The 22,703-nt window shown below is 46.7% G+C and overlaps 3 protein-coding genes across 6 annotated transcripts; all 3 read right to left on the bottom strand.

The window, feature by feature from the left end:
* Positions 1 to 329: 329 nt before the first annotated feature.
* On the bottom strand, positions 330 to 7,368 carry LOC142992553 (ras-related protein Rab-35). 3 transcript variants are annotated; one of them, XM_076143030.1, is made up of 8 exons: positions 7,201 to 7,368; positions 5,771 to 5,884; positions 5,023 to 5,683; positions 3,771 to 3,821; positions 2,988 to 3,111; positions 2,773 to 2,897; positions 2,452 to 2,576; positions 330 to 2,367 (listed from the first exon to the last, which is right to left on the bottom strand). In XM_076143030.1, exons 3-8 carry the CDS (start codon positions 5,075 to 5,077, stop codon positions 2,218 to 2,220), a joined length of 630 nt encoding a protein of 209 aa, XP_075999145.1. In that variant the 5' UTR covers positions 5,078 to 5,683; positions 5,771 to 5,884; positions 7,201 to 7,368; the 3' UTR covers positions 330 to 2,217. The 3 variants fall into 3 exon arrangements, with proteins under 3 accessions (XP_075999145.1, XP_075999144.1, XP_075999142.1); XM_076143029.1 differs by having other exon boundaries at positions 5,023 to 5,884; positions 7,183 to 7,368; XM_076143027.1 differs by having other exon boundaries at positions 5,023 to 5,884.
* A 944-nt stretch (positions 7,369 to 8,312) lies between these two features.
* thoc6 (THO complex 6) lies at positions 8,313 to 13,827 on the bottom strand. The gene is made up of 13 exons (XM_076142946.1): positions 13,708 to 13,827; positions 12,802 to 12,893; positions 12,635 to 12,699; positions 11,967 to 12,070; positions 11,740 to 11,777; positions 11,020 to 11,068; positions 10,538 to 10,609; positions 10,149 to 10,251; positions 9,994 to 10,043; positions 9,718 to 9,780; positions 9,189 to 9,299; positions 8,892 to 9,020; positions 8,313 to 8,551 (listed from the first exon to the last, which is right to left on the bottom strand). The coding sequence occupies exons 1-13, from the start codon at positions 13,720 to 13,722 to the stop codon at positions 8,471 to 8,473; spliced, it is 972 nt and encodes a 323-aa protein (XP_075999061.1). The 5' UTR covers positions 13,723 to 13,827; the 3' UTR covers positions 8,313 to 8,470.
* Positions 13,828 to 14,189: 362 nt separating this feature from the next.
* srrm2 (serine/arginine repetitive matrix 2) lies at positions 14,190 to 22,599 on the bottom strand. Of its 2 annotated transcripts, none has more exons than XM_076142828.1 (14): positions 22,385 to 22,599; positions 21,160 to 21,414; positions 20,975 to 21,070; positions 20,657 to 20,836; positions 20,300 to 20,383; positions 20,150 to 20,218; positions 19,751 to 19,780; positions 19,545 to 19,655; positions 19,224 to 19,353; positions 17,039 to 19,086; positions 16,023 to 16,733; positions 15,808 to 15,876; positions 15,457 to 15,564; positions 14,190 to 14,885 (listed from the first exon to the last, which is right to left on the bottom strand). In XM_076142828.1, the coding sequence occupies exons 2-14, from the start codon at positions 21,405 to 21,407 to the stop codon at positions 14,831 to 14,833; spliced, it is 3,939 nt and encodes a 1,312-aa protein (XP_075998943.1). In that variant the 5' UTR covers positions 21,408 to 21,414; positions 22,385 to 22,599; the 3' UTR covers positions 14,190 to 14,830. The 2 variants fall into 2 exon arrangements, with proteins under 2 accessions (XP_075998943.1, XP_075998944.1); XM_076142829.1 differs by having other exon boundaries at positions 20,150 to 20,215.
* Between the last annotated feature and the right edge of the window lie 104 nt (positions 22,600 to 22,703).

Genomic DNA, 22,703 nt, shown 5'->3' with positions numbered 1-22,703 from the left:
CGTCAAAGTTTGAACAAAATCGTATCTCTGGGTTGCTGCCTGCATCTGAAGAGCGTTGAGATGATGTAGAACGTGTCTGGTTCTTACCTGGTGAGGTTCCTTGCGTTCCTGTCGCTCTTCCACAATGCCGAACGTCTCCAAGCTGGAGTGAATCTTGCGTGTAATTTCCGGGTTGAACACTGCGAGATCAGACCTCATGCTGCAAACAAGGCGGCGATTTGGATTTGGGGGATTGCAGTTACTCAAACTTAAATCCTTGTTTAGTTTCACTGTAAAATACGCGCATATTTAGACAATTGGCGAAAAAAGTAAGATGCTGCACGATCCAATCAATCAGGATGTATTGCTTTATTTGGAGTTGGGACACATGTGCACATTAAAAACAAGACAACACACCGAGCAGGCGCGCACATTCTGGGCTCTGGCTGCGTCACGTGACGCTACTGGCCACTGAACCGAAATAAGGCATAAATAAGTTTGCGCCGTACGCTCGTCGAGTCTGTTAGTGAGTGTTAACCGTTTAGTTTGGACTCGGACACCAGTTCCCTTTCAACGCTAAAAGATTTGTAATGCATTAAGACATGAAAACAACAACAAACTGCAGAAACATTGGCAAATATGAGTGGTTTACGTCCTCGTCCGCTCAGTGCAACGTTACGTCACTTTCAACTCCTTTACGCGCACGCGCAGACGCCTCCCAGCGTGACCCGAACACTCTGGAACTCCTGACTTCTTTCCACCTGTGAGCATCCAGTCTGCACTTTATCAGCACTTTAACCACCAGGGGGAGACAAAGTAGGCATTTTCCCAGCCAAGAGCGCCCCCTCCCAATATTTATAAATATACAAATCTATTAAGGTATAAAATATATTAAATCATCCTTTCACTCAAATCTTTTATTCTCTACTTGACTGTGTGGAAAGCGCAAAGTATTGAAAATTGAAGTTCTGCACTGAAAAATTGTTAAAAAAAAACAAAAACATTTTGTAAACACATCAGTCTGCAACTGCGTTTCCTCAAATCTCAAAGATTTAAGGATTAATCATTAATTAATTTGGTCGCCGTAGAAGCTTTGAATCCTGCCTTGTAAGCCCTATGCTGAGACAAAGAGGGTCCCTGGGTTTTGCCTGCGTCCACCCCTGACACACACACACACACACACACACACACACACACACACACACACACACACACACACACACACACACACACACACACACACACACACACACACACACACACACACACACACACACACACACACACACACACACACACAGTACGTTTACATGCACTCAACACCATGAAGGCGAACGAGTGGACGGAACTCACAGAAAACTTCCAGTTATGTGAATATTCACGGTTTCGCGGCAGGGGGAGAGTCGTCCCACGGGGAGGAGGTGGCTTACTCGTGCCTGAATAGAATGATTTACAATCACGTGATGCAGCTCAGTTACTCGTCGCAAACAAGATCGATGTTTTCCGAGATACGATCAGGTTGTTGCCTTCCGTTTCAACGTGCATGTAGTATTTGAGTGACAGCAGACGTGATGCTCACAGCGGAGGCACGGCGGCTCGGATGGTCGAAATTATTCAAGTCACTTTCAGTCTGAAGGGCCGTTAGCCGCCCCCTGGTGGCTGCAAGGTTAATCACACCCACATCTGATAATACAGAACAATTGCTATTTTGTTCTTAACCCCTTCATCAGCAGCCGGGATGACTCTATAACTTTAGGCGCTATAGGTCAGGGTTCAAGAAGACTGCCTGTTAGTTTAAGAGTGCAAGGTCACCATTCTTTGGCTCGAAGGCGTTGCTAGAGGGAAGGGTTGAACAATGATGTTTCAGTGGAACTCATGACCTGATAGTGGAGCTGGAGGACAGAATTTGGGGTTTTAGGGTCTAACATTGAGGTTCGTCCTATGGGGACCTTGAATATTCAACAGGTCAACGTCATGGCAACCTGGCCAGTGTGGAGGCGGCTTTGAAATGGTCAGCAGTGATGTAAGAGGTGAATTATTTTGGGGTAAACAGGCTGAAACATGGAAATAAAGTGAAGTCCTTGACGTCGTGTGACCTCCAGGCTGGAGTCTCTCAGTTTCAGTCACAGCAAACCTGGAGACTCGCTGCGTTTCAACCGCACCGATTCGAGTTCAATCTGCATTTTTCAGAACACACTTCCATTTCAGTGCTTTGTAGCGTCGGGCGGCTGCGGCGCCTCAGCAGCACTTCTTCCCTCGCTTCCTGCGGTCCCGATCCCTCTGGGCGTTCATGTTGACGGTGTCCTTCTCCCGCTCTCGCTCCCTCTCCGCACGGTTCTGGCTCTGCTTCTTGGCCCGGAGGACCATGCGGGTGAAAGCCATGAACATCTGAGCACAGAAACAAAAACAAACGTCAGGCATCACATCTTCCACCGTTACAGCTGCCGACTGCGAAAGTGGGCGTGGCCTCACCTCCTCTACGTTTACGTTCTCTTTGGCACTCGTCTCAAACACTCGAACCCCCACCGACTCCCCAAAACGCACAGCATCCTGGGTTTCCACCTGTTTCCGGGAAGGGTCGTCATTCTTGTTTCCCACTGAGGGAGGAAGCAGGGAGAGGAATTCTTTATTTCTGGGAGACACATTCCCAATGTTCCAACTTTCCCTAAGGTGTTAAAGTTCACTTGGTTTTGTTGGTTACACAACATGAGAAAGCACGGATCAGTGGATCAGAAACATCAGGACAGGTGACAATAATCAATAATCAATGCAGACGAGCTTCTGGCGACTCACCCAGGATTTTGCAGACGTTGTCACAGTTCTGCGAGATTTCGTTCAGCCAGCGCTTCACATTGACGAAGGACTCTGGGTTGGTGACGTCGTACACTATGATGACGCCGTGAGTGTTCCTGTAGTACCTGGAGACAAAAAGACAGGGAGACGCTCAGCTCCACGCTCACGCCCCTGAGGGAGACCTACAGGGCGTCGGTGGTGGGGGCGGTCCTTACGTGGATGTGATGGTTCTGAATCTCTCCTGGCCCGCCGTGTCCCAAATCTGGAGCTTGACCCGCTCGCCCTCCATGTCCACCGTCCGGATCTTGAAATCGACGCCGATTGTGGTGATGTAGCTTCCTGCAGAGGATCAGACTGCAGTCACAACACAAGCACACACACACACACATACTGACGCAGCCTCGATGCTCCGCTCGCTCAGGTCCCATCTCTGTTGTCCCCATTTTATCTTCTTCTCTGTTAACCCTATCCATCTACCTGGATGTCCTCCTGACAGCTTTCATCCATGCCGGTTGGTAAACGACGGGCGGTTCCTGTTTTACCAGTCTGGGTTCCACCGTTCCTGCGGCGGGAAAACTCAACGATTCTCCGTTTGCCTGCAGCATCGTGTCGGTACACGACCTGCACGAGTCTCTGTGCCATAGAGACGCAGCAGCTTTGCTTTATAACGGAGCCAGACTCTTCCATTTGTGCCGTCTGTATCTCCCTGTTGCAGCATCTTGTAAATGTTTTAATTCACATTTGAAGCACTTTGACGCTGCCACTGGGTCTGAAAGAAGCCAGAGACTTCAACCTCCCTGCATTTCCTTATTGCCACTTCAAACCTAAAGTGTGAGGAGTGCTTTGCTGCGTCCTGGTGTGTAGATGTCAGTGTTTACATCCCTCAGCTTGATCTCTCTTTCCTGTTAAACCCACAGTGACTAAATCTCCCTGCGCTCTCATGGAGGCGGCAGTGTGCTGGTGAGGTTTGCGTGTGTGTGTGTGTGTGTTCCACTCACCGGAGAAGGAGCTGTCTGCAAAGCGGAGCAGCAGGCTGCTTTTCCCCACATCTGAGAGGAGGAGATGACAAGTTAGATCACAATATGGAAACAAAAACACCACACAAAGGCTGAGATGTGACACAGCCCAGAACGGGACCGCCTGTCAATCACAAAGCAACCCGCTGGCGTTTCTACGGGATTTCAGGATTTTCAACTCGTTCACTAAACGTCGTTCCCCTGCAGGTTGTATCAGTGTGTACATATTTGTGTTTCTCTTACAGGTGTGTATGTGTGTAGGTGTGTGAATGGACCCGTATGGATCCATGTTGTTGTTTCTACTACAGACTGAAGTCGCGTGTTCCTGGCTCCAGAAGCGTCCATTCTACGGATGACGGCCTGTAAGTGAACGCCACACGTCTACACAATGATGCTATTTACAGAGAGACAACCGCGGCCACCACGTTCTCCCACAAATGACCTGGAAATCATTTACAAGATCTGTGTCTGTGTCTTTGAAAGCACCGTGAACAGCTTGCGTGCAAATTGAATCGCCCCGCCGCTTTAAGAGCGTGAAGCTAAAAGGAAAGACTGGAGTCGTTTCGCAGTTATCGATTAAATATCTGGTGCAGATTTTACGCCTTCAGATTGATTTTCACAGAGCGCTGAAATAGATGGAGCCCGGCGCTGCCTGGAGGTCGATCTGCAGCGCCGTGCAGCATGAGCAGCACTTTAACTTCCGACTGAAGTGACCTGGAAAATCCGGCCATTTTGTAAAATTCACAGCGTGTGGCTTTAACTCTTGTTCAAACCGGAACAGGGCTGATCTTATAATTAAAGTGCATAAGTGTACCCTCAACGTGCGGCCGGACTCATCGGTACGGAAGCGGAGAGACGATACAGTTTTTGTTTGTTATCTTTCTAAAGCTTTCTGGTTGTGCCTTTAACGTGATTTGAGCTGTGTGTGTGATGAGCTTTAGCTTTAGCTTGGGTCAGTTGTTGGACTTGCAGACAAACAAAGTCCCCCTAGATGTGAATTTCCCCTGCCACTCAAATCATCTTGCTTCTCTTAAAATGATGAACTGAACTGCATCAGCATCATAAATCCTCTCTCAGCTTCCGCACACGTACGCGTTTAGCTCTGATGGTTCAGCGTCGTCTCAGCTAATGTTTGGCGATTGTCTCCTATGGGACTCTGACGGTCCCTTCGCTTTGACCCGACCTCAGCCGGTTCCTTTGCGAGCAGAAAAGAGGGAAGTAAAAAAGCACTAACTGGAGTCTCCGATGATGAGCAGTTTGAAGAGATGATTGTAGTCTTTTCCTGCCATTTTGCCTCGGCTGCCGTGGAGCGACTCTTTGATTTTCCCAGTATTCCCAGTTTCACAGGAGCGCCACAGTCCAGCTCTCCCCAGTGTGTCACTTCTCGCCCCCACACACACACAGACACACACGCTAGCAGCTCAGAGGAGGGCAGGAGTTGTTCTTGTTGTTGTTCTCCAGCCAGTTAAATGACATTTCCAGTTTGTTTACAATTTTGTCTCGGTTCCCTCTGCGTCTGGAGTTTCACTTCACCTTCACATCATTCTCTTTGGTTTCCAAAGAGAAAGCACGGCCGGCAGAGTGCGGAGCGTTTCCAGAGCACTTGGTTTTTATGATTCATGCTTGCCGACCACGTGGTTCCACCTTAGTTCCAGTTCCAGCTGTCGATTCTCCTGCAGGGGGATTTCCAACGTCTGACAAGTCATCGATTGCGTTCTCAGCTCTGTCAACACCGTGTGGACACTCCCTTCCTCCTGCGCTGCATGCAGTTGCACAACAACCGCAGCGTGGATTATCCCTGTTCCTCTAAGTCGTCTTCACGTAGGTACACACACACACACACGCCCCCGTCTCACCTCTTTGGCCGACTGAGCGTTACTCGTGGGTCTCCATCACTTTGATCAGAAGGAGCAGGAAACAATCAAGTTCAGGGTTCAGTAGAGATCACACCTGACTGAGGTTTCATTAAGCTGATCGCTTACTTTCACTTCCTCTCTTCTGGGTAAAAAACACAACTGTTCCTTATTTCATCACAGAGGGGGGAAGCGGGGGAGGTTGACCTTCTTCTCACTCCATCCGCGCGGGCTTCAATGACACTACAGAAAGATAGGACAAAGTCAAACAACATCACATCAATCACGTCTCCCCAGGTGTTCAGATAAGTTTGTGATGGCAGCGAGCTTCTCCTGCTGCTGCTCAGATCACAGCCCGCTCACTAAATATAACCGCCCCATCATCACTCAGCGAGGTACAACCAAAGCTCGCAGTCAGACACACTCGTGCTCCTCTGACTGTGTGAATTAGGTGAGGCCAGAGAATCCAAACAGAGGAGCTAAATGAGCGGCTTTAGGATCATTTTCCATGAAAACAGGAAAGGCCACTGAGCCACTGGGCCTGTGGGCTAACCTGCAGGCAACCAGACTCCACTCACAAACACAGCAACTTCATGAGCCTTTGATTAGCAGCAGAGCTAACAAATCCCTCCAACTAGGGAGATTTGTGACGTCTTTCTGAATCAACCTTTTGCTGTGTGTGTTACTTACTGGGACCAACAGTTAGTTAAAAAGATTTAAAATGTGACTTTCACTACAATACGTGCGTATATTGTATGGATGTCGAACTAAAGACGAAAGGTTCATAAAACATCTACAGGTGATCTTTATTTTGCGTAGTCTGAGTCTCGGAAAGTGGCGTCACTATACTCCATCGACCATTAGGGCATGAAGTGTGTTTCTAACGCAACTTTAACAGAAAGCTGACATCAACTGTACTAATGTTTCATCATCACTTAAATCTGAACACTTGCCAGCCGGAACAACCGTCCTGTGAAAACCACCAACTCATCTAGCCCGACCGGTCCCTGAACGTCACACCAATCTGTTAAGGGAAATCTACCATTTGTTTGGAATTTCTTTGTGTTGTTGTCATTATTTGCCAGTTAATATAATACTAACGCGAGCGAATAATCAACTATAACCGGTTCTTCCATTCGGCATTCACAATAACCGCCCAGTCGGGTTTGGTTAGCGTAAAATGAAGCTGTTTCAGCGGTCACAAGTTAATCCAACGAAGTATTTTCGCCACAGTTCGCCGTGGGTGGCTAGTTTCCCTGAACTGAAACTCAAATAGTTTCTAGTAACACCGAGTCACTCCTTAAATATTCCTACAACTTTTAAGTCGTGGACAACAACACGTTTAGCTGTAAGCTGACACTGTCGCTAATTTCCGTCAACTTCCACATAAGTATCTCCAGCCTCGGCGTGAGCGCTCATCCAGGGAGGGGAGCACACTGGCCCTGACCCCGGCCTTCAACGCCGCGACGTCGGATGTTAGCAAACGAAAGTTCGCGCTCGTCGGTGAAAAAACTCTTGACCGGCCCGTGTACGGAACTTGCCTCGGTTGAGCCACGTACGTGTTGTTCTGTCACTCGGTGGGTGTCTTTTCCCGTGGTAGTTGTTCTGTCTGGGAAAGTCCACTGGATAACCGCTCTTGTGGGAATGTTTCTCCGTCCGACGACCACACCTGACCGAGCGGCGCAGACTGCAGCCGGGGACCGACGACTCTCATCATCCGATGCTGCGTTCAGGGCGTATCGAACAACAGAACACCCCCAAGGAAGTTGTCACTCCAATGAAAAAACTCTCCAGGCTTTTTCGCACAATAAGTTTCCATGACTTTATCTTAATCTTAATTAAATATGAGCCAATACCACATAAGAATAATCAAGACAGAGCTTTGATGATACACGCATCATAAATTGATTAGTAGTAGTTCATGCATACATTAAATTTGTATTATTATATGGCTCAAATATCCTCCAAAATCTATTTTTTATTCATCTGTAAAGTTAGAGTTTGAGAAAAAGTCGCTACATAAATGAAACTTGAGTTCATCTTTTTATATTCAACCTTTATATTTCTAAACCTTTATTCCTTGATACGAGGCCAAGCAAACACTGAACGTTGACTGCATTTTGTGTCTGTTAAATAAAATGCGTGTTCTATAAAGTGACAGTCTTTGTCCTTTTTAAGAGCAACAATTTGCCTAAAGAGCTGCTGTTTTGTTTTGTTTTAAAAGAGGAAAGCAATATTTACTATCATTCTCATGGGCCCTAAATGCAGCGTGGTGACGTACAGGCCACGCCCCTGTAATCTTCCCTTCAGTCTGTAATAAACATAATGACCAGACATAAAGTCAAGTGTTAAAATGACACTTTACATTTTGCTGTCAGACAGGTCAATGTATGGTGAAATCTGAAGAGCCCAGAGGATAAAAAAAAGCCAGTTTTACATCTTCATTTAGTCATTTGGCCGATTCTTCTATCCTAAGCAATGTACATTTGAGATTTGAATATAAGACAAGCAAAGATTAGAGTTAGATGAGTAAGTAAGGCTGAGATATGAAGGTGTTTATGAAAGGGTTTGGTATTTAACTGTATTCTAAAATAAAGAGAGGGGCTCAGCAGATGGAATGGAGTTTGGTAAGTCCTTCACCTTGAGACCATAAAGGAGACGCGTCTAAATAAGACAAATGACAAAAATATTTTATTACTGTAAAACTACAACTTAAACACCTGCACAGAATACTGACAGCTTGAAAAATGGGCTTCTGTGTCCAAACGGTGAGTAAACAAAGATAGTTGGTTCTGTATGTGTATACTGGATGTGTGTGTGTGTAGTGTTTCAGAAGCTTAAGGAGAAAGCTCTGTAGGACAGGTTGGTGAACACGTCTATGTGGTCGCTGCTGCCTCCAACCGTCAGCACCTGCAGAAACAAAACATGACGACTTTACTTTGCATATATTTGTGTTTGGTCGCTACGGGTATTTGAGAGTACACGACAGCTGATGTTGTTGTTTCTGTTGAGTATCTTAAGACCCTGAACACTACGACCCTCTACATCTGGACTCTCACACAGCCTCGCCATTTCACGCTTCAAAGAGAGACTGATAACTCACTTAACCATAGAAACAGCACAACAGCATTTTGCTCTATCATGAATAAAGATGGAACGCATGTAACCGATGGCGATCACATAACATGATCATATTGTTCAACCGCTGAGGAGAATCCTGTGCTTTTGTGCGATGCGTTCACTGTCTCACCCGGTGTTCAGTGCTGTTGGTGTTGAGCGCCAGCGTGTTGAGGGACTGCGGCAAGCAGGGGATCTGAGCTTTGACGTCTCCGCCCAGCAGACAGTGGGACACGTGCGGGCCGTCACCCACCGCCAGGATCTGCAGCACAGCGTGGAGAGAAGAACAAGAAGAAGAAGTAGTACCAATCTGAGCGCTTACAAGGAAAACGGTGGCGGAGAACATCATTTCAGGACTCGTTCTGGAACTGGAACCGAATTTAATGTTGTATTTATTTATTCTTAAACCAGAACCTGTCCGTGTCCTCACCATGTCCTGGTAGAACGTTGCTTGCCGCTGGCAGCCTGACAGAGGGAAGATGGAGGTCGGAGACAGCGAGCGGAGGTGCCACAGGGACAAGGACGGACCTCCTCCACACAGCTGGAGACAACACACACACACACACCCTCCTATTTATAAACACTTCAAATGCTCTTATCTGCACACATTTCAAAGGGAAGGAAACAATTCGAAACAACTGAGGAGAGGCATTCAGGGTTTTGAGAGGCGGGAGAAATTAAATGAGGAAGAGAGAACGTGAATCACACAGGAACGAGTTACTCAGATAACATCTGGTCCAACATCGTCCCCCTTTTTACAAAACATCACATTCCTACGGTGCAGCCACAGAAGGAGGAGCTAACAAGTGAAGACAAAGCTCAGGTGGATCACAGAGTCGATCGCAATGCGGATTCTTTCCACATAAACACGTCACAAAAAAACGAGCCTTCACGTTCAGGGCTCCCTCTTTTTACCCGACGGCACCTGAATGCCTCGTACAGGGTGGGGGTTTACTTACCATCCAGTCAGAGTCTGTGGTGAGGCAGCTGATCCATTTGCCGTACTGAGGCCGAGCACAAGCCTACGCAGGAAAGACACGATTAAGAGTCAAGACACGATGAAGAGTGGAGACCCAGTCAAACACAATACATGGAATATATGTCAGATATCAGGACAGTCAGAGATGGAATTATATTAGAATTGACTGTTTCCATTTTGGTGACATCCATTATTTGAGTCCCGTCCAAGGCTGTAGAAGAAGCTGATGACCCTTCAATGATTCCTGACCTCTCACCTCGTATTTGTAGAGCTCGACGCAGTGGACGGACTGGCCGGTCCTGCAGTCTGGAGGGACGGGAGACAAAAAACAATAATTTTAAATTGCGTTTTGACACATGGGGGGGAAACGAAGAAGAAGAAGAGGAAGCAACATGGCCGCCCGCCCCTCACCCCAAATCCTCACGGCTCCGTCCTCGCCTCCCGACAGGATCTCGCCCTCTCTCTCTCTCACGCTCAGGCAGTGGATGTAGTCGCTGTGTCCCTGAAGAACAGACTGCAAATGCAAAGGGTTAAACGCGATGAGAGACGTTCTACACGTGGCTTTAAGTCTGCTGTAATCCTCTTCTTGGTTCAATAGAGTTTTAAATTAAGTACCGATTGGCGGCCATCTTCTCCTCCTGTAACTGTCAGCCTTACCCGGCCATGTTATCAATCAGTGATCCTGATCCCAATCCACACAGTGACCTCTGAACCCCCAAACATTACCATCATTCACCCCAAGGGGGATGACTGACGAGTTGTTTTTACCGCCCCTCTGGCGAGCATCAGTAAATACGGACCTTGAAGACGCCGTTCTCCAGATCCATCACGTGGATGTTGTTGTCTCCTCCGCCTACGACCAGGCTGTTATCCTGCGTGGCACAGAAGACAGCAGGTAACATATGTGAGATATCAAACAAGAGCCAAGGGTGTTAAATTAATGACACACACAATATAACACATGTACACAATTCATATGATTGTCATATATTTTATAGTGCCATCGTCACTGTTTTGTTTTGGTTTTAATGCATGTAAACACTGAGCGTCTGGCTGCTGGTTCATTAAAGCATCTGAACATGATTCATCTGGACGGTTCAGTGTGTGAGGGCGATCTGACTGAGCAGGCTTCAATGCCAAGAGAAACACAGTCATTGTCATTCAGTGTCTAAATGTACTTATGGAAGGAAAATAAAGAGGCTTACACAGAAACTGCTATAAATATCTTACTGTGTATGTGTGTGTGTGTGTGTGTGTGTATCTGTGTCATGTCTGTACTCACTCTGGGGTTGAGGATCATTGCATTAATCTCTGGGATCTCCAGGCTGGATCTGAGCAGGGAGGCACAACAAAGAACCTTTTATTTGGCTGCATACTCTCAAAGCCCACACAACTACAACACACACACACACACACACACACACACACACACACACACACACACACACACACACACACACACACACACACACACACACACACACACACACACACACACACACACACACACACACACACACACACACACACACACACACTGCATGTTCTATCTAGGCCATCAGTTGGAAATGCAAGATACTTCACATTATTTACACGCTGCATTGGTTTCACTTTATTTCTTTGCTCTGTGAAAATCGATTGGAAGTCATGAAACAGTAATGTGAACTAAACGTCTCACTCAATTAGTTTCACTGTTCTATTATTGTGGTGTGGTAACCTATTTGTAAGCAGGAACTAGGAGGGAAACTCTCCACGGTGCGTTCAAAGACACTGGCATTTAAGATTTATGACAGAGAGAATAGAAGTCCAGTCGCTGAAAACGAGATTAAGTGAAAACTTGGCTCACTCACTCACTCACTCACTCACACACTCACACACTCACACACACACACACACACACACACACACACACACACACACACACACACACACACACACACACACACACACACACACACACACACACACACACACACACACACACACACACACACACACTTACCTGTACTGGGGCCTTCTTGTCCACTGAGGTTTGGGATTCTGGAGGGAAACATGAATGAAAATGAGATACATGTTAGTAAAATGTACACAAAACGTACACAGATTTTTGCTATAACGCTGTGTAAATCATTTATCCAACATATCAACAATTTCCTATTTCTATTATCATCAACAAACCACTAGGAATCCCTAGTGTGGAGGGACAGGAGGGCGTGGGCTCCTCTGTACCTTTTTGATGAGCTCGGCCCAGCTCCAGCAGCTGATCTCCCCGTTCCCAGCGCTCAGCAGGTGAGAGTCGGTGGACAGGAGGGAGAATGCCGGCCCTTCGTGTGCTGACGGAGAACAACGTTGAGCGAGATGAGACGAGATACAAAACAAGGAAGCACTCAGAGAGCTCAAACCTCCCCCAAGGCCAAACATTTCTCTCCAAGTCACCCTGACAACAACCAAAACCTGCATTTCTGTCTACATTTCACTTTTATAATCTGATTCGCCTCAAAGGCTCCCCATGGTTACTTGAATGATGTCTCTGTCTAAGGAGATAGTTTAGACGATGTGAATGAAAATCAATAATGTCTGAACTGTTCTAGATGGAGATACATTCAAACTGTTTGTACTCTAACTGAATCAGTTCCATCTCAGCTAGATTATGGAGGCAGTTGTATATTTGTAGGCCTGCTTGGCTGCACCGTCCTCAGCCTCTGCTACCATCTAGTGGTCACCCGGTGTTAAACTTGACCTCCTGTTTAACACTTTAAGAACTGTGATCTAGATCTACAACAACATTTAAAAGAATAATCAGTCAATAACCTTTGGACTTATTCTAGGCAAACGAGCATTTCCAACATGTAAATCAAACGTCTGCACCAAAAGTTCAAACCAGCCAAGCGACCCACCAGTGAAGGTCAGGACGGGTTTCTGGCTCTGTCCGGTTGCATCTGGGCTAAGCGCTGAAGACAGACTGGAACGAGACAAGCAGAGTGAATATTTTCACACGTCATCGCCACGGTGATGACATTGATAGTTATGGCCTGTAGCAACATTAGGCTCCACAGTGACTGACCTGAAAAGTGCGATCTCTCCATAGTTGTTGCTGGCTGCCAGAAAGCGACCGCAGGGAGAGAAACTCTGGGAGAAAACTGACATGTGGAGGAGCTGGAAGAGTAAAAGGGACTTTTTAATGTTCAAGAGTAGGATAAAGGTTACCACATTACATTTGCCAATACATAGGATCAGGTGGAACACTGGAATATTACTCAATAGGACCGCCACTACAGATTAGTTTGAAGAATATTAATCATAACGTCAACAACCTATTTTCATAATTTTTTTTTCTATATTAAACAGGAGTAAACACATGATTTATTTCATCTTCGCCAACAAACCACTGCGAGTTTACAGCATCCAATAAGACATCATTGCATTTCTAAATGACTATAAGGTTAAATAAAATGTCCAAATGCTCGTCAAGTCATTTTTGTTGACCAGTGAACTCATCTACGCGTTGTTATTCATTAATAACATGAGGCTATTGAGGTTTGAGACTTTAGCAGAATGCGGCTAAATGACAGGAAATGGTAAAAACGAAGTTTTAAATGAATTTACCGGCATCAAGGCAATTTAAGCAAAACAATAAATTATATTTGGGGCTATTAAACGCCGTTATTTCAAGCAAAAGCCTGTTTTCAGTGCATTTCCGTGCACCGTGATTGAATCAAGGGAAGCTAACCGAACTTTGGAAGCAATTTGGCTGGTTAATATCGGAATAGAGCGATTTAGGCCGCAGAAACACGTTAATTACATTGATATTAAGGTAACAAAATCGTATATGTTGCTAAAAACACGAGCCACGAGCTCTGTTCTCTGATAACACAGGACCCAACGTTTGAACATTTGAATCAAAAATATCGCCGCGGTTGTTAAATTGGTGTTTGAAGCGGCCGGACTTACGGAGAGTTAAATATCTTACCTCAACTGGCCCCATGGTGCTTTGTTCAGAATATACTTTATACTAATAACGGCTGTAGACTCAGTAAGATGCTTGGAGAAATAAAGTACAAGCAGAGAAAGAGTTGAATGAAGGCGACTGAATATGACGTCAGTGTGCCGCGGGGGGTCCTGGGAGATGTTGTTCTGCGATGGAGACGAACCAAAATAATCGATAAAATTTACTAAACACAGTGAAACTACGTAATTATTGAAAATACCATATTGAATTTAATAACTGAATTTTAAAAACAACTGTTAAGCCTGGACTTACCTACATGTTTCAGTGTATTTGTGTTTCAATGTTCCTTCCGATTCACTTAAATATTTGAGTAGAGTGATGATTAAGATAATTACTTACACTAAGGCAAAACCTCAGTTTGCAGTTCACCTTGAGTTTTTGCTTAACCGCTTCATATTTATGCTAAATGAATGGTTATACATAAGCTCCATCTTAGGCCTCCAGTCTATGTAAATGTTTTATTCATAAAACATCTCACAATCAGGACCACACTGTCCCCGTGAACACACTCCTATTCCATGTGTGTGAAGGTTCTCAGTCATCTAAAGAATCTACAGCTCATCTCAAACAGCTGAATATGAATTCATATTTCATGCATCCCAGTGAGCAAAATGCAGCTTTCTAACTGGACAAACTCCACACAGGTAAAATGTACAACAGCTTTTTATTATTAACCATTTCAACAAAGAAATAAACCACATGTTGCAGTTTCTGATCACATTAAATTGAAATCTCTATCTGTTACTGGATATTAACCAAAATACAGACAGCTGATATCTACATACAGAACGCAACAAACGGTACAAGTACATAGGACAAAGGAAAGCCCACATTGTTAAGATTACATTTCATTTCACTTTACATTACTGCGTGTGTACTGTATGTGTTTCTTCTGATCATGAAAAGAATTATACAAGACCGCCCCTGATCAAACAAAAACACATTTCTGAGTCGATCTGTCGCGGCACAGATCTTTATCTATTCTGACTGCTGGCTATGAAGTCTGTGGTGCCGTCCAGTTCAGACCAGCCGGGGGTGAACGTGCGTAGACGTAGGAAGACGAGGAAGAGGTGAAGTCTTCAGTTCATTTCCTTCGTCTGCTGCTTGATGAGCTGTTGGGCGACTGCCTGCTGCCGCTCCTACGAAGAGCATAAGGACGGTAAACAAATCATCAGCACATATTTTCCATGTGCAGCAGTTTATGGTTCTTACACGCTACATAAGCACAACACATTCCCAAAAGCTTTCTATTGCGCAAGTGAAACACAAGACAATGTCTTAGAGACAGCGCTGTATGATTCCTAGGATGATACCAGAGCAAATGTCAAGGTCAATCATTGTTCATATATATCATTTTGCAAAACATTTCCATGGTTTTGGTGACTGTAGAGAGCCTGTAACTTACAGGGTAACCACAGTGAAACTGGGCACTGAAACAACAAGGGAAAGTGGAACAGAGCAAAGTGCCGACTCCATTTACAAATCCAGGACATAATTCCACTAAAAATAATAAGATTCACAAACAGCTGCATTTGAATCCGCAAACACTACAAACAGGCACGGAGCCGCCCTACACGCTGCTCACGCTGGTTGGTGTGTTGCGACAGTCGGCAATCAGGAGTGGTTAGCATGTGTCTAACTGGAGTATAGCGTTTTACTGCGGCTCAACTAAAAATTGGCAGGAATGCCTGTATTAGCGACTACACACACCTGCGGCCAGGTGAGGACGGTGCACCTCGCATGTATCTGGGAGGAGAATAGCTGAGAGAGCGAGAATCTCTCAGCGAATCGGCCGGCACCCTCTGAGGCCTGGACGGGCTGTGAGGAAAAGCAGAACAGTCAAAAGTCTCATCAATACATCTCTGTCCGGAGATTCAAACACACAAACATACACACACCCAACTATTTTTGAACAGGTGAGTGAGACACACGGATGGAATCTGATCTCAGTAACATTAAGTAAATGTTAACATTAAAAGTTGATGTCTTGCCCCATGTGCATGTAAACAAACCAACATTAATCATGTTAATATTATCCATCAACAGCTTTAATCTTCTCACCTTGTTGTTTCCTTTTCATCTTCAGAGGATGAGGATGAGGAAGAGGACCCTTTGGCTTTGGGCAGATTTCTGTGAAAACAGAACATGGGGGCTAATTAATGCTGATCAGACATCAATTTATCCCAGTTTGATCATGGTCACAGTTTGTTGCTGCTCCTCTATATCACATGTTTGATTGGCTTTAACAGACCAACCCTCCTGTTTTTCCTCCTTACCCTTTCACTTTTGCTTGCTCTTCCTCGGATTCTGAGCTGTCTGAAGAGGAGGATGAAGATGAAGAGGAGGAGGAGGAGGAGGAGGATGAAGAGGAGCTGGAGCTGCTGCTCTTGCTGCCTTTTTTGTTTGCCTCCTTCCCGTTCACAGCACTCTCACTCCTGACTGCTTGGTCTGACGGCTGAGGGGGCGGGGCTGGTTGTGGTGACTGGTTCCTGGTTGGACCTTGTGATGACTGCCTGGCTTCTGCTTGGTCGACAGCTGGTGACCTTCCAGAGGTCAGATTAGCGCGCCTGGGTTCTGAATGGGAACCTTTTCCATCAGACGATGCAGCTTGTGAGGCTGAGTCTCTGGATTGGGACTTCAAAGGAGAGGGAGAACGCTTCTGCTCTCTCTCCCTCCTCTCCACGTCCTCCCGCTCTGTTCTGCACTCGCTCTCTGCAGACGGCTTGGCATCCTCTCTTGCTCTTGGTGGTGAAGGTGGGGACGAAGAGGACGACGACGAGCTGGAGGAAGAGGAGGAGGAGCGGCGAGGTGGAGGAACATCTTTGGGAGGCTGGCGCTCCCTTTCCTGTTCCTTCTCCCGTTCCTTCTCCCGTTCCTTCTCCTTTTCCACCTCCCTCTGTCTGTTGGCTAAGCGCTCACGCTCCCTTTCTCTGGAGAGCGACCGGCTGCTCCTTCTCCGTCGCTGTGGCGAGGGAGAGCGACGAAACCTTCAAAGATGAAAACAAAGTTAGGTTAGTTATTTGGTCGTCTTTCTTTGGATGTGCTCCAATACGGAGGTGTTGGCAGATTGAAGAGGACAGATGATGAGATTTACATAACGCTGACCTCAGCCAACAATATCCTCACAATCCAACACCATCTCTAAATGTCAAGACTTTTTCAGGGTTTCCATGACAACATGAACCCTGTTCATAAGACACATCAACATTCTCATTGAAAAGTTGCACAATAGTTACTATCCCAGCTGGGGCAAAAGGTGACCATAGCAACACCAATAGTGTTACAGCTTTACCTGTTTGGGGGACTGCGCCTCCTCTGGCTTCTGGACCTAGAGCGTCTCTTTGGAGTTCTGGACCTGGAGCGTCTCTTTGGAGTTCTGGACCTGGTCCTCCTGAGGATTCGCTCTCTACCTCTGTCATCTCTCCCTCTGTCATCTCTCCCTCTGTCATCTCTCCCTCTGTCCCTCTCCCTGACTCTTTCTCTCTCTCGGTCCCTCTCCCTCTCCCTCTGCCGCTCCTTCTCTCGGTCAGGCCAGGCTTGGGGAGGAGATGCTCTCCTGGATCGCTGGGGTTCCTGGTACTGCCGCGGCGGAGTGCGACGGGCTGGCGACGGCGCAGACTTTTTCTGGGAAGGCGAGCGTGACCTTTGTGCTAAGGGGCTTGACCTGATGGCCTTCCTTGATGGGCCTCTCTCCTTCTCCTCAGCAGCAGAGTGCCTCCCCCTGCCTTTAGTGGCGTCTGCTCTGCCGGGCGGAGACGGAGGAGGACTTGGACTGTCCATCTGCGTGGGGCTGTATCGCTCCTGCCCTCTGGGTTGAGAGGCATAGTCGTCTGCAGGAGGTCTCTGGGGAGGTCTTTCGTTCTCTGATGGGGCAGGTTTGTCTCCTCCCGCATGTGCTTTGTCCTTCTGTCCTCGTCTGTGTCCTTCGCTCTCTGAGGCGGAGGCGGAGCTTTCCTTTTTGCCGTTGGCTAAATACCTCTGAACTGCAGAGCTGATGGCAGACGGTGCACTTTTAGGCGGGCTGCCTTTTTCCTTCCCTGCCGACCCAGCCTTCTTCGCTTTGCCCTCATCTTCAGATGACGAGGACGACGATGAGCCTGAGGATGAAGAAGAAGAAGAGGAGGAGGAGCTATCACTGTCGCTATCACTGCTGCTGCTGCTACTACTGTCACTACTACTACTGCTGCTGCTACTGCTGCTGCTCCCTTTTCGTTTCTCTGCTTGTTTCTCCTTTTCCTTCCTCGGAGGGCTTCGCGGCTTCTTCTGACTCTCGTTCATCTCTTCTTTTTCACTCCTTCCTTTCTCCACATCTCTCCTGCTTTCTGCCGCAGGTCGGACAGCCTCATCTCTCTTCCGGCCACCTTCCTGGCCTCGCTCTCTGTCCTGGTCTGGCTCCTTTTTACCATCTTTGCTTGGGCGCCTGTCCATCTCCCTCCCCTCCCTTTTCTTTTCTTCTTCCCTCTCTCTTTGACGGCCATTGGTGAGAGTCAGGCGAGAGGTGGGCGCCGGGGAAACGCGGGATGGCTGTGCGTCCCTTCTGTCATTTTTCTGTTGGTGGGGGGACGCCTCTCTCCCTCGCCCCCGCCCAGCCTCTTTCCTGTTGTCACCTTCTCTTTGTGCTCTCAGTTGCAGGTCTCTGTCAGTCCTGCGCTCCTCATCTCCACTCCTCTCTCTCCTTGCCCTTTCCATTTTTGGTGGAGGCGAGGGGGAGGAGGAGTCATGTCTTGTAGGCTTCTTTCTGTCTTTTTCCACCTCGGTCTCTCTGCTCCTGGCCCCCTTGGTCTCCTGTTTACGGGGAGGAGAGGGAGACGGGGAGGATGAAGAGTCATGTCTGGCTTTTTGAGGAACTCTTTTGTTTCCTTTGTCCTTTTCCATGTTGTCTCTGCTTCTGGAACGCCTCCCCCTCCCCCTGTCCATGTCTCTGCTCCTGGAACGCCTCCCTTTCCCCCTGTCCATGTCTCTGCTCCTAGAGCGCCTCCCTTTCTCTCTATCCATGTCTCTGCTCCCAGAGCGCCTGGCCTTCTGCAAGTCTTTGCTTCTGGAGCGCCTTCCTTTCTCCACATCTCTGCTTCTTGAGGTTCTACCTTTCTCTCCCTCTCTTTCTCTGCTTTTTGAGCGCCTTGCTTTCTCCTGCTTCTCTCTGCTCCTTGAACGCCTCCCCTTCACCCTCTCCTTGCTCCTGGAGCGTCTGCTTTTCTCTGGCAGTGGTGCCGGAGAAGGGGACAAGGAGTCGTGTCTTCTCTTGGACGACATCTTGTCTTTCTCACTCATCCGATCTCTTTCTCTGTCTTTGTTGGTCCTCTGTTGATGTTCTGGTGAACTGTAGGCCCGTGGAGATTTCTTAAAGACAAAGATAAAGTTTCAAGGGATGACCTCAGGACACGCCTGTCAAAATGTTTCTTTCTGTCTGAACTTTGTCCAGAGACTTGAACACTACACCTCTAACATTTATAAATAGCGCAGCCTCAGCTTCTTACCCCTCTGCCCCCCTGTGTGTTCTCCTCCTCGTAGCCCCGCTTCACCCTGTCTGGTGATCTCTCCTTCCTCCCATCAGTTTTTCTGGCTGGTTGGTCTTGTTGCCGTGACTTTGGCTGAGGTGGAGACTGACTGTTGATGCAGAGTGAAACAGTCAGAGAGATGACAATGATTTGTAGAAGAATGTGTGTGGGTGGAGTTTGAGATAGCAGAAACTGTCAAACAGACTTGAGTCCAACATGCTTCCACCATGGGACAGTGTACCTCTGGCAGGACAGTAGAATATGTACGCAAATATCAAAACCATCAGAGTGTGCTTGTACCTGTGAGCAGAGCTGGCAGAGACGCTCCTCTGCCGCGGGGCCTTGGCTTTTGTTGGGCTTTTGCTCTTCTTCCGCTTCTTCTTTGACACCTTCTGTTTCTCATCCGAGGAACTGAGGGTGGCACAATTTTCCCGAATTTAATAGAAGTGCAGGAATAAAGCACAAAACACGATCCACCTTTAGGACAACAAAAACAAAACACATACCTGTCTTCTTCATCGTCTTCTGATTGCTCTCTGAAAGACAACAAAAGCTATGTCAACAACGCCTGCCAATGTAGATACAGTATATGTAATGGATCAATGAAACAATACTATGGTAGCACTCCATCTTGTTTACTCTTCTCCATAAATGTCTCACTTCTTGGGGTAAACCTGGCAAACTGTTTGTTATGTGCACGATGAGACTAGGTAACATTCCTTTATGTGTTTAACTAGAAGTGAAGCTAAACTGTTGCTTACCAGCTTCAGACACTAAAGCTGCCTAAATAAACAATAGTGGCATCATCTGAACAAACAAACAAACTCACTAAATTATGCATTTCAGAGTCAATCATTACCAGTCACCTCCTGAATCTCTGGCTCTTGCAAATAAAATCTGATTACCGTTTCTTTTTCTTCTGTTTGGATTTCTTTTTCTCTCGGCGAGGTGATGGAGATCCACTCTCTGAGCTGCTGACAGGAAGGAAAAGCAGTCAGGCCTGCCCTTTACCGCACTTGTCAATTCTGCTCTGGCATCGCTTCCTCTTTCCTCACCTGTCTCTGTTCTTGTTTTTCTTTTTCTTCTTCCGGCTGCGTTTCTTGGGAGGAGAATCGGAATCCTCGGAATCTTCCACCAACCTGAAGAGAGCAAAGAAATCAACTCAGATATTCAGGATCAAAAACCGCAGTGGGTTATGAGAAACACATTTGGTATCACTCTTTGACTTCATTCATCCAACTGACACGGCAAAGGGGAAGCAAGACTGAACTGAAACAAAAGACTGTGACGTGGCAAAATAGAACATCAAAAACCATTCACTAATGGCTTGTTAAGCATTCTAGGTTGTACTTCGGGCACCATTCACACCATTTCAGCCACAGACACGATTCCGCACAAGCGTTCGCACTCACTTGTACTGCTGCTGCCTCTCCCTCTCCAGGCGGTCCTGCTCCCTCTTCTCCTTCTCCTTCTCCTTGCGGTCAGCGTGGAAGGATGAACCGTCCACATAGTCACTGGAAATGCCAAATGCAGCGCGAAGACGGTCGTTCTTCTGCTGGTTGGCCGCAGCCAGAGCGTGAGTCTCTGTGACCCTGACACAAGAAAGGTACAGCTTCCTATTACTGCTGCTGTGTCATATAAGACAATCTAACATTTGATATCCACTGTGTGATCGTTTTTGTCTAATGGTAACAAAAGCCCATTGCATTTGACTTCTGTTTGATACTTACGTTGGTCTGTCAGTGGTGGCGGGAGGTGGCTCCTGCTTCTCCTGCAGCATCATGCGGAAACTGTTAACCTTCTCCTCAATCTCCTCAGCAGAGTACCTGGATGTACAAGCAAAAGGATGAAACCCTTAATGCGAACCTTAGAAAACAGTGACGTCTGGGATCTGAGCGTGCAGTGATTTTCCTACCCCTGTTCCTCCATCATGTCCTGCAGCTCAGCACACTTGACCTCCAGCTGCCTCTTCCGTTGGTGCTCCAGGATGTCAGCATTGGGCTGCCTGTTCAGCTGACTCTCCAGCCTCTCACGGTCCTTCTCGTCCCGCTCGCCACCGCGCTCATCCCGCTGGCGTTTGACCCGGACACTTGACAGGTTGCGCTGCACATAGCCGTTGGTGCCGCTGCCCCGCGGAGTCGTCAGGCCAATCCCATTGTACATGGTTCACCTAAAATGGCGCAAAGAAAGATTGTTTAACTACTTTTTCAATGAAAAGCAGTTGCACTGGTATCAGATAAACAGACACCTGTAGCTGGTGGCCCTGCAGTGGGCACTCCGAACACCAATTTGAGCACCCCTACTATAATTATCCCGTTGCACTAAATGTTTCAAAATGCGCCAAAATCATTTAATTATTGGGTAGGGAAAAATCTCTAAATACTATTAATACGTTAATGGCAGTAATGAAAAAATAAAAAAATAGTATCATAATGAGCTTCAACGATTTCTTTTCATACCATTATAAACAACATCCGGGTACTATGTGAAACTTTACGCAATCACTTTGGATAATGACTAATTGCCGGCGAACATTAGTCGTGATTTATACTCACATTTTTATCGATTATACGGTTTAAACGATTAACAAGTGGAATCAACGGGCTGCACAATAAAGTAAATAAGTCGATGGTTGCAGCTGAAGGTGAATAAATTGGCAGTGAGTCGAGCTGTTTTCAATAAAGGAATGAGAAACTCCGGACAAAAATGGAGCTCAGTCTGACACGGTTTTCCGGGTACGAACCTCGAGCACACACAGGCCGGTAAAAACTCCCACGAGAAAGATTTAAACGTATGGGCCGTTTACATTCATACGGTCGGTAAAGGAGTAAAGACAAGAAACGACATTAATTGCGCGTTGGCACGTGCAACAGCGTAGGCCTGCTATTCAAGCTATACGTTAATTAGCTAGGATGAGACGGAATCTAAATACGGGAATAAAGATAAACCACTAAATAAAGCAGTGCGAGTTGTTAGTTACCGTTACGGGGATAATATCGTGCTTCTAACAGACAGTTTGGTTGGTAACGGGTGATTTGTTCAGATTTCTCAAGGCCCTGCCGCCTTAATGCGTAGCCAATTTCAACGTCTATGAGCTAAGGCTAAGCTAGGCTAAGTTAGTTGCCGTATGTGTTACGTACCGATTCCGCTCTTTCTCCCGGAGCGGTCAGAGGAGAGTCAGGAGAAATATGCACGTGTGAACTTTTCAGGATTTATATAAGTTCCGAAACTGACCTAAAAACAAATGTTTTTATTTAACGGTCAAAAATAACATAAAATTTGCCAGTTAGCTCTAGGCTAACTGTTCTGGTCTTGGTGTGGAGAATAGTCAACTGCGGACGTCTTCTTTTTCGTTGGTAGATTACACGAGCCTCGATGTTACACTACTGCCGCCTAGAGGACGCAACGTGCTCCTGCAGTGACCTATTCTCTGTCCCCATCAGCTTCTACAAAACATTT

The sequence above is a fragment of the Genypterus blacodes genome, unplaced genomic scaffold (assembly GCF_046128005.1).
Source record: "Genypterus blacodes isolate CSIRO-AG114 ecotype Tasmania unplaced genomic scaffold, CSIRO-AGI_Gbla_v1 ptg000022l_1, whole genome shotgun sequence".
Lineage (NCBI taxonomy): Eukaryota > Metazoa > Chordata > Actinopteri > Ophidiiformes > Ophidiidae > Genypterus > Genypterus blacodes.
The sequence above is the reverse complement of the archived record's forward strand: the minus strand, read 5'-3'. Positions and strand labels throughout refer to the sequence as shown.